Below are 13867 nucleotides of genomic sequence, written 5' to 3'. Positions count from 1 at the left end.
CAGCACTGGGCAGTAATCAACTCATCCATCATCCATCGTTCAATATTCAACATTCAATATCCATATCCACCACCGCTCGGGAATCGTCAACCAACGCTATCGCCCAGTTGCCTGCGTACTATGATACATTGTATCACTCCCCCACACTTTCGCCGCCATGGATATTCGAACGTTTGTATTACCACGTCTCGTTCCTCGTCCCTCAGCGTCATTCGTACCACCACGCATGTCATTTGCCATCTGGACCAATATTGCTTTCGAATTTCGGAGTTCTCCCCTGGCTTCCGCTCCGTCGTGCACCATACCACTTTTCCTACCTTCGCCGGATGTTTTTGCTATCTTGTACAGTATCGCGCTATCGCTTTGCTTTGCTAAATTTGTTTTGCTTTCTGTTGTACACCCTGGTCCCCCTCTTCAAGTGACTTTGGACCAACACAGTTAAGCCCTCGCTCAAGGCCTGAATCCCTCGCATCGCGTGGCATGCTCTGATAATCCACTGGCAGTTTCGCATCAAGACAACTTTTCCGAACTACTCAGTAAACGCCCTGCCCATCCGCAGGTTGGTTAGATGAAATGAAAGCAACCAATCACCGTGATCGTTGCTCCTTTGCTCCTCCAGCGTACGCGAAAGGGATAGTACTGTGCCTGTAGGTGTGTCTTCTACATAGCTACCTCCTGCACCTCGTCTACTAGCTTCGCAGTGTGATCCGCAGCCTCGTGGTCATAGAGCCCGAAGACTTCCGAGTCGCCACTTGCTCGATTGTCGATTGTATCGAGGAAGTGGAAATTGGCTATGCATTTCCTCGTCGCAACGGCCCAGCCTTTTGCGTACCCAACGGGGGCATCATGCCGCGGACGAGTGAGCCCCATTTAAATAGCCTTTCTCCCCACAAGACCCCAGCCCACAACACCCTTTCCCTCTTCCACCGACAATAACAGTGTTGCCCTGCTCATAATATCAGACCACTAAATGCCCTTACCCATCCCCCGAAGCATCCAGGATGGACTCCTGGAGCGCGTGCAAACCATCGACAGGCCCGCGCCCTCTATCACCACCAACGAATCCAAAGTCAGGTCACAAACATAGAATATATAGGATCATACAACTGGCTGGATCGTAAATCACCTAGCCTTATCATCCCAGGTGTGCTCCATCGTTTGTTTCTAGGGCCGAACATCTAATGTCGACCTCCAGGATCCCCGAATGAATGGGTAGATAAGAAGACACCTTTCACCCTTGGGCATGATACCGGCATCGTTGTCGCAGACCAAAATGCCTACCGTGTCCCAGATACACCCCTCCTTCCCCTCTTTGTTGCCGTGAACGTAAAATCCAGCCTTGATACCGCTTCCTCTCACAATTCCCCCTCTGGCGCTAGTCCACCCCACTTTGACCGGCCCTCCAACGACTTCATAACCGACCGCAACAACCTACGCAAGCTCCTCCGCTGGATCAACAACTCCCCAGACTCGGATTTCCGGATTGACGTGCAGCTGGCAGGCAAGAAAACCATTTTAATGTCTCGCTATACGACGAACGTGCGGGAGAAGGCTGCGTATGGCTTCGGCCACAGTTTCGAGAAGGCGTGCACGAAACCCGCCGCGCAGTGCGAAGGCGGTGTGAGTCATCACCGGATCATCAGATACGTGAGTGGAGATTGAGGGTGCCACACTGTTTTTCTATTTTATGATTAGTGCCAATTACTGATTGGCTGACAATTTGTGAAGGACATGAACGGACTGAAGATGATCGTGCGGTATGAAGTTGACGGGTACCTGCCTGATACCAGTCCATACACGCATTCCTGGCGCCAAGCTGCGTCCGCCACTGCCCCCACTGCCGTCAACAACCTCCCAGATACCCCCGCCAGCGTCAAGTTCACTGCGGCCACCCCAGAGTCTACACCCCCCGAATTCAAACCCAAAGCCGAACCCGTGCTACACGCCGGGCTCACCGTCTACCCAGGCGGATCGTGGTCGGTCCCCCAGTCCTCCATCCTCGAGATGAAGACCCGCTCCCAGCGCAACTTCGACATGATAAATTGGTCGGAGCTGCACGGGCAGCTCTACGTCTCGCAGACGCTCCACTGCTTCATCGGGATCCATCAGCGGGGAACGTTCACCACCCTTGTGCGGCAGAACCTGCGGTCGGCGGCGATGGAGAGGGTGAGGGCTTCCGAGCAGCCGAAGCTGAAGGCGCTGAGGTGGGTGCTGGCAGGATCTGTTGGTCAAGAGGGGAGGGAATGCCCGGGTGAGCCTAGTTTCGGAAGCGGGAGTGTTGGGGGTTTATGAGTGCAAGACCGACGGGGATTGTCTGCCTAAAGAGATCATGGAGTATTTTGATTCGGATCAATAATTTCTAACTTGGTGTTGTATCCTATATCAACGTTATACAGTTTTTTTTGCAAATGACTGCACACTTGGCGGTGTCATCTTTACTGAAGGTCTGAGTCCAATTATGTGATTGATAGCGAAACCAGCCACCAGATGACCTCCTCCCCTGAGGACGTTACTTATTGATGGTGTGACGGAGCGTGCTCGCGTTTGCCTTGACTTCCATCCACTCGATCGTTTTGACAAGTATCTGTTGAGCATACTGCAGTGGGACTGGAATCCCTATCCGCTTCGATCCTGTCTCGTGGGAGACATCGACACTTGCGATCAACGATGCCATTCAGAGCGTGAAGGGTGTCTTTGACGCGTTTCTTGCCACTCCCGTGAGTATTGTGGTTGGTTTATGGAAATCGAGACTTAACGCATGTGGTCTGACACGGATTCTCACAACTCATGAGGATAAGACTTACAAGGAGAATTCACGCCGACGTGAGTCGTGCACATTGTTGACTGACTATGCTTGGGCCTGGACTGGAAGTTTAAGTCCAATTATATCATCGATAGTAAATCTGGAGTCTTGAGTGCTTAAGCTTGAGCTTGATTCGTATAACACTCTTGGGGAATCGTGCGTAGTGGTACTTAAGACCTCCCCACGCGAAAGCGGGGTAGGTATTAGATTAATAGCCACCGGGCGGCCTCCTCCCCGGAGGATATTAATGAAGGGATGACGGAGCTTACATGGATCTGCGTGCTCGCGTTCGGCCTCGACCTCCACGCTTCATGCATCATCCTCGAGCTTCAGGATGTCTGATGCCGCTTTCCTTGCCACTCCCATGAGCGTTATCCTTGGTATGCGGGGATGGAGTGGGTGGTCCGATTCGGATTCGCATTGTACAAGTGCGTACGTGTACACAGCCTTATATGAAAGATTGAAGCGAGATTAACCAGAGAGGAAAAGATTGGGGATAATTAAGGAGAGGACTTACGAGAACTAAGGAGGCGACACGCTGAGAGGGGAAGAAAGGAATACCCGAAGGAAGAGGTCCAGCGGCGATTGGTTGCTCTGGATGCTGATGATTGGACATCGGATTGTCACGATGCCTCCACTGATCTCATAAGAATAAATGAAAAACAAGGTCAGCCGTGCACAGCTATTCAGCCATGGATGAATATTATAGCCTGTAGCCCATAGCTGTACACATATTTTTATCTTTGACCCGTATGGGCCTAGTGGCTGATCCGGTTGATAATAGGTACTTAATGGTCAGAGAGGGTTGACGTTGAATTCAGGTACCTACGTGAATATGGTTTCCTACCCCGGAATCTTTTATGCAATTTACTTCCGTCGCGACCCCTTTGGCCGCGCCCATGCGAGGAGCGGGAGAACGATTGACGTGCTGCGCTCGAGTGGCGGGTCTGGATGGCAACGTGTAAGTATATCATTGATAGTGACATCAAATCTGGAGTACGAGTCCCGACAGCTTGAGCTTGTCGTTTGGGTATACAAAGAACCCCAGACGAGACCCGGGGGGGGGGTGAGATAGGTGAACTGATCAAACAGACGTGTAAACGCCGGAGAACGATGATGAGGGAGCTTGCCTGAGTCTACGCCCGACTCGAATCCGACGCCGCGAGGGCACAAAGCTTGAAGTATCACCCTCGGCCTTCCGGCTTCAACTGTTGTTCTTGCCGCTCCCCTTTCGCTGCCCTCGCGTTATCCCTTGTTTTCTGAAGGATAAGCCGGAACTCGATATGGGTGGTCTGATACAGATCCATGAGACACTGACCCACATTGCGCGAGTATGTTGGTGGTACTCGAACGCAGCTCTACATGGAGCCTTATACCTGATATATTGGAGAGATTAGAGAGTGATTGGGGAGAGAAGAGAGGATTAGGAATAATTAAGGAGAGGGCTTACGAGAGGGCTTACGAGAGGGCTGACAGGATTTGTGCAGAATCCAGGGTTCCAGCGGACAGAAGCTATCAGACATCATGATGACAGAAGGCACTAACTATAAAGAGAGACCCAGCGTCCATTGGGGTCTATTCTAAGCGCCGCGCATTGAACAGCCTACGTTGGACGGATTGGATTGCCAGAGAATGCGACATCCAGAACGCAATATCGATGCCGTGCCAATACACATGCAGATGGCCGAACGATATCACGGTTCTCCCGTCGATGTTGCGAAAAAACAAAGCTTACCGTACACAGCTCTTCAACCATGTGTGATGTATTTATGGCATCAGCGCTATAGCCTATAGGTCCATAGCTGTACGCATATTTTTGTCTTTGAACCTTATGGGTGGGACCTGGATGGTAGTGGTAAGAGAGGTCGTCTCGTTAACGTTGAATTAATGTGCCTACCCCGGCACTATGCCATATGATTCACTTCCGTCAGGGCTTTGCAAGAATCCAGCATCCACGCGAGCAGGAATGGCGAGCGATGAGCGTAATTTTTTACTGCCGACCGCTCGAGTGACGAGTTGGACTGTGAAGAATAAGTATAGCATAAGCACGAGTACAATTATACCGTTGATAGTGAATCTGGAGTCTTATGAGCTTGAGCTTGCCATTTGCGCGAATCCTGAGATGTTGTTGACGGAGCTTACCTGAATCTACGCCGACTTCGTGCAAAAGCTAGAAGTATTACCCTCGGCTTGAAAAATCTTTCAAAATCGGCTTGCATTGTCCTCCCATCATCCTTGTTTTCTATAGCCTCGGCGCTGGGTTATGATGTAGATCAAGACACGTTTACGATACGAGAGAGTAAGGCGAGGATTGGGGTGAATTCAGGGGCGGGTAAGAAGAGATTAAGGAGAGAGAAGCAATCACGCACAAGAAACGAGACATCACAATGATAGAGGGGAATACCCATAGGTCCGGTGGCGCATCTGATGATTTGTTTTAGCTGCTTTTTTTGACGGACTGTTGATTGGAACTGAAGCCGCGAATGCACAGAGATGTCAGCGTCGTGTAAATAGTGCAAGCCAGACGGTCGGTGAATATCATGTTTGATGTTGGATCGCGACCCAGAATCTGTAGTCAAGAAAGCTTGAACTTGGGCCCGCCGTATACCCACAATTATCGATAGTACCCAAGGTCAAGCCCTAAGATAAGACCTCGACTCGAACGAGGAGGAGATCGATCGAGAGTAGTACAAACTGGCCAGCCGGTGACGGACTCACCGGATAATGCTAACATTCGAAGAAGTGTACCTGAATCTACGTCCGACCCGATGCTCGATGTAAAGCTTGAAGTATCACCCTCGCCGTGTTCCATTCCTTTATCCCTTGCCTTCCCTTCGAGAATCGACGCGCCACGCGTGGCGCTGGTCTGATGCAGTTGCACATCGCACGAGGTACGTTGATGATACGCATACGTTGTTAGCCTTATACAAGAGATTAGATGGAGATTGAGGAGAGACGAGAGGATTAGGCATAATTCAGGGGAGTTACGAGAGCACTTACGAGACAACGGCCTGAGGAGAGGTCGACATAGAAAGCCTGAGCGACCGTAACGGAGGTTCGACGCGCCGGGAGGGGCTGCGATACTCACGATCGGCTTCTCGTTCAACTTCTAGCTGTTGATGCTGATTCGATTGCCCGAAGATCGTGCTATCGGGTACATATTTATGGTAGACGGCCGTGTTCGGCTTCTAACACATATCTGATATCGCTGTTGATCTCGTGAGTAAAAATGAATGAATGAATATTGAAATATAGGAAGCGAAAGACAAAGGCAGCCGTACACAGCAAGCCAACCACGCGTCGCGCGTTTATGGCATCCACAGCCGATAAGCCTTTGCGGTGCACTTATTCGATTTTGCACACGCATCCATATGTTCGTCTTGGAGCTATATGGGCCCTGTGCAATGATGGTAAGAAACGATGGACGCATTAACGTGGAATTCGAAGTTGATGTGCCTACCACAGACTGGTGCCCGCGTGCTACGAGCAAAAGCGCAGCGCCCTATTTACACATCCATCTGTAAGGCGACGTATACGAAGGCAACGGCAAGATCATTTTACTGTTTGACTAACTGAGCTCGATCGACGCGTCCTGACAGCTTAGGCTTAGGCTTGCTAAGACCTGGGGCACGGAGCTTACCTGAATCCAGAATCAATATCTGAATCCTTTGTGAACCTCCTCGACGTCTACGCTCGGCTCGATCCAAAGCTAGAGGCATGATTCTCGGCCTTCGTAAGCTTCCGTATCCCATCGACGTTCCTTTGCTTTGCTTTTTGAAGGTTCCTTTCAAGGACTTGCGCGTTGGACTCGCGTCAACGCGCCACGCGTGTCTGACGCGGGTCCACGTTGTACAGAGTACCTTGATGGTACGCGTACGTGTACGCCACCTTATACATAGCCATATGCCAGAGATCAGGAGATTTCGGAGATTGGAGAGAGATCAAGAGAGATCGAAGGTGAGGAGGGGATCAGGCATAATTCAGGAGGGGGCTGACGAGAGTTACGAGAGTCAGCACGAGAGAATGAGTAGGTATTAAGGGGAAAGAGGAGAGGATTATGGAGAGCACTTACGAGACGGTAGGTAGAATGAGCAGAAATTAGGGCGAATTAAGGGCTCCAGGCGACAGAAGCGGTGCCAACGGGAGATGCGGTGACGAGATGGTAAAGGAACGACCATAGAAGAAAGAAGGAGAGTGAACGTCCATCGGCGGTTTGCTGGTGATATCATGATAGAAGTAAGATCTGAATTGATTTTCGTTGATCAGAATCTGTAATCTGCATCCCCTTCGATGCAGCTGTGCTCTGCTCGGCGCTCGGCGCTCGGCACAACTGCAGGCGCACGTAGCGGCCTTGTATGATTACCCTCGGCCTTTACAGCTCCCATCGGCTTCCACCTCTCGTTATCCTTTGTTCCGGGGTCGGAGTGCCTGTGTCTGTGAAGTGACATCGTGGCTGGGATCTGAGAACTCGAGCCATACATTCAACATCAACGACAACGCTAGTGTGGCTGAAATTAAGGAGAGAGTATGGAAGCGCTGCCAGCGAGGTAGCACGGAGTGCGACAGGGGCGACAGGGGCGAGATCGTCGAGCGAACAGAGGAACGACCGTACAGCAGAGGGAGAAAAGAGGTCCAGCCAGTGGCCATTGGCTGTTGACGTTGATTGGACTGCTCGAGAGCTCGAGCAAGCGACATCCCGATGTTGTCGCCGCGTAAGAGTAAGAGCACACGCAAACGGCCGAGCGAATGTCATAGCCCGAATGGCTGATATCATATCATGATTTACCGGCGCTCACCAGAAAAAGGAAAAGAAGATATCCTTCGGAAGGAACGAGTGAGTGATAAATGAGAAACGCGAAACGTGAAGCCGGAGACACGGATTTGGGCAAGCATTGCCGAACGCAGCATCCACTCATCCCTACTATAGACATCTATAGCTTCTTTAGACCTAGATGATAGTTAGCACATATTTTTGAAGCGTACTCCGTACGGCTGGGACCTGGGCTAGATGCTGAATGGTGATTTAGTGATACATGTTCCATGATGAGAGTGTGAAGGCGCACGCCACTGATGGAAGATGGGATCCTGCCAACGTCCTGGGACACGGAGGTTGCCAGTGGGTCTTTGGGAGAAGCTGGAAGGCTCCTAAAGATTGTCACCGCGGTCCATGAGCCATGCATCGGTGGTCAGTATCTCGGAGAGCAATCTCATGAGCATTGTTCTGGAAGAGGGGAAGAAGGATCGAAGTCCCGGTGCCCCGACGGAGCTACTTGGCCAATGGCTGACGTTATACCGCACCCGCCGAGGCTCGGAGTCAACAGACATTGATTAATGCATAATGATCCCCTTGTACTCTAAACGTCAACGTCGAGCGTTTCAAGCTCCCAAGAAAAAGAAAGAAAGCGCACTAGCGCTTCCTCGCTGGCCTTCGAATTCCCGCCTGCTTCCTGCCCTTGTCCTTGTATTATTTTCGCGACGGGCCAATCAGCGCTGGGCACACTGGCATGAACTGGCTGGGAGGGTGACAGGAGCTGAGATGACAGGAGTATAGTAGCGTGTTAGCGATTCCGTGCCGCTCCAACAGCGCACGAAAGGACTCGGGTCTAGGCCCTGATGGAGGGTGCCCCCTTGGCGTGCCTTGCTCTCCCAGCGGGTCGTGATTCGAGGACTCGGACACTCTCGCTTAGCGTTTACGCGCATCGAGACTCCAGAACTCACGAAAGGGTGCTTCTCCCCGGCGGGCGCTAAACCATGATCAACAGCCACACCCAAAACTCCACACAAATCATAAATCATAAATAATGCATAATGGATATGTATCCTCGCTCCAAAGCCGGGGGACGGGGGCCTATTTAATAGCGTTTGCGAGACGAGCTTGGTTAGTGCCGACTTGCGTCTTGCTGATTGGTGCTATATCTGCAACCGTGCCTGTCTCCGTCCCTGTACCCCGCCTTCACCTTCGCCATGATTCGCTTCGACACTCTCCCTCCCGAGGTCATGCAGGCTATGTGCACCCCGATGCACCAGATCCTCCCCCCTGCGCCCTCTCCCTCCCCGTCGGGATCGTCGGCGGCGACGACCGGCGCACTCTACGTCGGCTCCATCTCCGCGCTGTCTGACAAAGACTATCTCCTCGCGCACCACATCACCCACCTCGTCCAGGTCCTCGATGCCCCGTGGATCCCCCTCTCTGAGAAGGACGGGTTCAACTGCTATCGCATCCAGATCCTCGATGCTTCGAGCGTGGATCTGCGACCGCACCTAGAGGCCGTTTGTGAGCATATCGAGGCGGCGTTGAGGAGCGGGCGGAATGTCTTGATACACTGTCAGCAGGTTCGTGATCGTATCTTTCCTCCACCTCCATACCCACACCGACATCTATATCTATAGGGCGTATCCCGCTCCCCGGCCATCGCCATAGCGTACCTCATCCGCAACCTCGGCATGACCTACGACGCAGCGCACGCCCTCCTCAAGCGCAAACGCGCCTGCATCAAGCCGAACTCTGGCTTCGTCAGGGCCCTCCAGGAATGGGAGGGCATCTGTGGCAGACAGCGCAGGCCGAGCAACGTCAGGAGGTTCACCACTTAAGCTCCGGCGTCGTCAATGGGACTTGGATTTGGACTGGACTTGGTGAGCACATTCCATATTTCTGCAGCGCGATGGTCGGTTGAGTTGACCGTGCAGCAGTAGCCTCCTCGCTGTCGTCGTAACGATTCGTATCATCGGAAGAAAGCCGCCTCCCCGTCCCGCCTCCCGAACTGTGACGTCATCGATCACCATCGTCGACCCGTCCCGACTCCCCGCCTTCCTATCCCCTCCTTCTCCACCTTCCCTCCCTTCTTTTCCGTCGTCGTCCCCTTTCGTCTCTCTCCTCGCTGTCTACGCGTCGTTACGATCCAACTCAGTCCAATCCAGTTCAGTCCAACGCAACTCAGACTAACATATGCACTAAACACTAAACACGCTCGTTACGGTTCGTTTTATTAAGTATCTAGGACTCTTCACTCGCTTCCATCTACATTCGTTCTATGTGTCTTCTTGCTTGTACTCGTTCCTGTTCCTCGTCGTCGATGCAGATATTTTTCTCGTTTTTCTCGATCCCGTGTATACTCTATAGCTCTGTATTATAATCCACTTCGCTTCTTTCTTCTCCTTCTCCACTTTCAATCGTTGTCTGCACTGTCTTCTTCCTTATTTAAATATCCGCCGCTCCTTCGTTTACTCCTTCGCCCAATTTTGACTCCACGTCCGTACAAGCTATCCGTTTGTCTGTTTGCCTATTTACTGTATCTATTCGTCTTTCCCGTTGCCCCTTTCGCTTGTTTACTGTATCTTTTCCGTCATCCAATTATTGTTATCGAAATTTGTTCAACTTCCTGCGTTTGCTTGCTACATATACAAGAGTCACTGGCACGCATACCCAACCTCTCGCTGTTTATTGGTATCACTCGTGTTTATGTTTATGGAATATTATATTTTCTGTCTCTACCCCCATACTTATCCCCATTCTTATTCCTTGATTCCTTGAGCCCAGCACTTCGGGCCATGCGCTTCTCGAGACCCTCCACGTTACTCTACAGCTTCTCCAGGAACAAATTCGATATGGCGAGGCCGTCATCATGACGGCTCGGTATCACACGAGCTGTTCTCTTGATGCTTCCTCCTCCGTTCTCGAGTATTTTTCTGTTCCGGATGATGGCACGTCTTAGCTTCCCCACATATGAAAAGTCACGTATACGTAGAAGAGTGACCAAAGATCATGCATTATGCATTATGGATCAAGGCACCGACGGTGACTTACCGTCATTCCATATTCCATAATGATGTAGGAAGTCGCTAGTCAGCCTTCGATATCGATCGGTGCTCGCGTTCTCAGAAATCAGAATCAGCGTCACGCGGGACGCGCGTTGTATTTCGTATTTCGGTGGTGGTTCTGCGCTCTTGGTATGCCACGTTCTTGCTTTGTTTTTCGACATATTGTGATTGAGAGACACCATTCTGCGTGCTTCAGAACCTGCGGACGCGTCATGATGTTAACAGCCAGGCACGCAATCTGAGGCCCCGCGACTCGGACGATCTAAGGGAGAACAGGTGAAAAGACTTTAGTGGCATGTCGTATGTAATACCGTACTCGTAGGAGCTGAGGTGTAGAAGGTGTAGACGCAATCAGCATGTACTACCACGCAGATGAAGAGAGTTAAGCAGAGGATAGGAGCGTATAGGGGATAGGGAAGCGAACAGGGGCTACTACTCACAGATACCTTCTGATCAAGGCACCATTTGCTGCTGACTTTCCGAATACTACCAGCATAATAGTATTTCCATTTCGATAGTCATGCCCGCTCACTAATAACTCAGACCTGAGTCCTGAGGCCGAAATGCTCAATTTGTTTCCGATTACAATGATCATCATTTTCAAAGCCTCCGAAATGAATTCCATTTACTTCACTATTCCATCTATCCATTCCGTCCGTCCATGCTTCCGTCCTTTCTGTCGCCCGTCAAACAGCGTACCTATGTCCTACAAACCAGCAAATTCAATGCAGATCAGTCAAGCGGTGGACACGGTGCCTGGGCGCTGAGCCCTATTGTACCATTCGACGTCGCGTACCTGACTGACCCAACACTTACCGCTTATGTTCAAGGAAGTATCCATATATGTTATATAGGGTGCACGTTTTAGCATGTCTTAATGACAGTCAATGTGCCTTAAGTACCCCAGATCCCGACATGTTGGCATCTCGCGTGGTCCACGGGGGAAGTAAGGGGGAAGTAACATATAATAAAGCGATCGAGCTCGTTTACTTCCACCGTGGTCCTGGTGCTCGATCGCCTGTGTTGTGCGCGCCACGGCACCTATGATCAAGAGATCAGGAAACGCTCCACGGATGCTTAACGCAGAATAAGGCCATACCGTACACGTGCATACGCATGGCGCAGAAGGGTATGGGTATGGGTCTCCTGCAAATTTTCGCTCTTGATTCTCCTGATTCTCCTCGGCAGTTAGCAGGAAGACGTGTCGTTTGGACCCCGCGAGGGTGACGGTCGATTGATGTTGATTCACGGCGAGGACCAAGGGATACCAAGTAAGTCAAGCGTTGACCACGCGCGCGAAACGGCTTGATGACGGCGAGGTCGCTCAACGGTTTTGGAACTTGGAACTTATGTTCTGATCGAGATTTAAAAGTCAGAGCAAACGCTCCAAGCGTTGAGGATCCTTAACGCAGAATAAAGGCAGGTGTACTAGAACTGGAACATACCGTAAGCATGACATCAAGTCCGACGGGCGGCATCATGCATGTCACGGCTCTCTTGAATTTCTCTGGTTTCTTCTCAACTCTCTCTCTCTTCGGCATTCGGCAGGAAGGCAGGGAGACAGGGAGGCGGCTGGAGGCGGCGTCGTTTGCACTGCCTCACACCCGCGATAGCCACGACCTGCGAACGATGACGGTCAAGCAACTGTCATTGACGTTTATATTGACTCGCGGTACCACACCAAGGAGAACCAAGCGAACCGCCGTCGGACTAGCGATCGGTGAACCACCGATGAATCGATGACGGCTTGCTGACGGCGTCCATAGCAGGCCACCCAATCTTCAAAGGCCGTGTTATTCCCCGTCATTCCCCGCTCTTCTTCGATATTCGCTGCTATCCCTGCATGTTATCGCTGTTCTTATTCCCCGTTCGTCACAAAGCACCGGAATGAACAGGGTAAGAGCGTGAGGATTGAAGACCATGGGTATCGGCGAGTCGGCTGCTGCTATTTGGCGCGCGGGGGTGGAGCGAGTGCATGTGGTCAAATCCACGCATAACAGATAACGAAGGTTTTAAGCATCGAACAAGGCGCCTCGAGGGCGAGGGCTCGTCACTGTGGGATGGCTAGCAAGTCTTGGGAAGGTAAGTGAGCCGTGTACATCACCATCACCAGACGGGAAGCGTACGGAGTCGGAAATTGGACGGAATGATACTAGTCGAGCTCGGCTCAGTGCTCGCTTTACTCGCGGTGTGGAGTGGGAGGACTCCGTAGATTTTGAGTGACTTGTTGTATTTACTATTCTTGTATTCAAAATTCGCGCCCCCGTTGCGGCACACGGGGAGTTCCGATTGGGTTCTTGAAGCTTGAGTCTTTGAGTTCTTGGTCCTCGGACTCGGTCAACTTGGGTGTGGTACGTGTATGGTGGGTGTGTCCTTGATTGAGGATTCCTGTATTCGTGTTGGGAGAAGGTAGGAGGTGAGCCCCGGCCGGTCATGAATCGTCATGACACTGCAGAGTGTATGCTCGAGCGAGCTGAGTAGAGTTCATACGAGGTTGAAACACTCACAGACCGCAGGATAAAGAAATGCTTTGGGGGGGAACCCCACCGGCCGCCACCTGGGACCCAGTCCTAACCTCCGACAGGATCCCATCTTCTTCTATCAGCCTGATAGAAGAAGATTAGTATCACCCTCATCACGCATCATGTATCACCAACTATCCCAGCTCCCAGCCGTACGGCGTACGCTTCAAACATACGTGTACAGCTATTATCTGGGTCTAACTATTGGATTCCGGCGTGGTTGGTTAAGAGTATCGACTATCATACTCTCGAAGAGAGGCTGGTTTATCACCCTGGCCATTGGCCTGGCTTGCGTTTGGGCGGAGTGACGAGTCGTCGGCGCGTACAGAGCACGGGACCGGGCGCCTTTTCCGAGTTTTCGTTCTCTCGTACTTCGCGCCACGGCTTACAGCTTATTTTGACACTACTCGTACAGATGCATGCAAGGCTCGATATTTGTGCCTGGGAATCCTTGCTTCGCGCCTTTCCGACTTCGCGTTGTCGTTTCTCACCTCACTCATTTCTTCAAAAATCTTTTTTCTGGCTAGTGTTCATCAATCCTGGATCGTGCCACGATCATCGTGATATAATAAGAGATCATGAGAAGTGCTCGGTCGTTCCGAGCAGTTATTACACAATGAGGCCATCAGGCTTCTTCGGGCTCTCGCCAACCATCGTCAGCCAATCGCCGCTAGCTGGACCCATTCACTCCCTCTAACTATGGTCGTTCTTCAAGCTTTCTATA

The 13867-nt window shown here is 51.4% G+C and overlaps 2 protein-coding genes across 2 annotated transcripts; both read left to right on the top strand.

Moving 5' to 3' along the window:
• Positions 1-970: 970 nt before the first annotated feature.
• Positions 971-2292, top strand: PC9H_010361 (uncharacterized protein; the record flags this gene model as incomplete). Its single annotated transcript, XM_036779854.1, has 4 exons — positions 971-1074; positions 1131-1144; positions 1196-1647; positions 1729-2292. 4 exons carry the CDS (start codon positions 971-973, stop codon positions 2290-2292), a joined length of 1134 nt encoding a protein of 377 aa, XP_036627237.1.
• A 6475-nt stretch (positions 2293-8767) lies between these two features.
• PC9H_010360 (uncharacterized protein) lies at positions 8768-9394 on the top strand (the record flags this gene model as incomplete). Its single annotated transcript, XM_036779853.1, has 2 exons — positions 8768-9136; positions 9194-9394. 2 exons carry the CDS (start codon positions 8768-8770, stop codon positions 9392-9394), a joined length of 570 nt encoding a protein of 189 aa, XP_036627236.1.
• Between the last annotated feature and the right edge of the window lie 4473 nt (positions 9395-13867).

The sequence above is a fragment of the Pleurotus ostreatus genome (genome assembly GCF_014466165.1).
Source record: "Pleurotus ostreatus strain PC9 chromosome Unknown scaffold_8, whole genome shotgun sequence".
NCBI lineage: Eukaryota > Fungi > Basidiomycota > Agaricomycetes > Agaricales > Pleurotaceae > Pleurotus > Pleurotus ostreatus.
The sequence above is the reverse complement of the archived record's forward strand: the minus strand, read 5'-3'. Positions and strand labels throughout refer to the sequence as shown.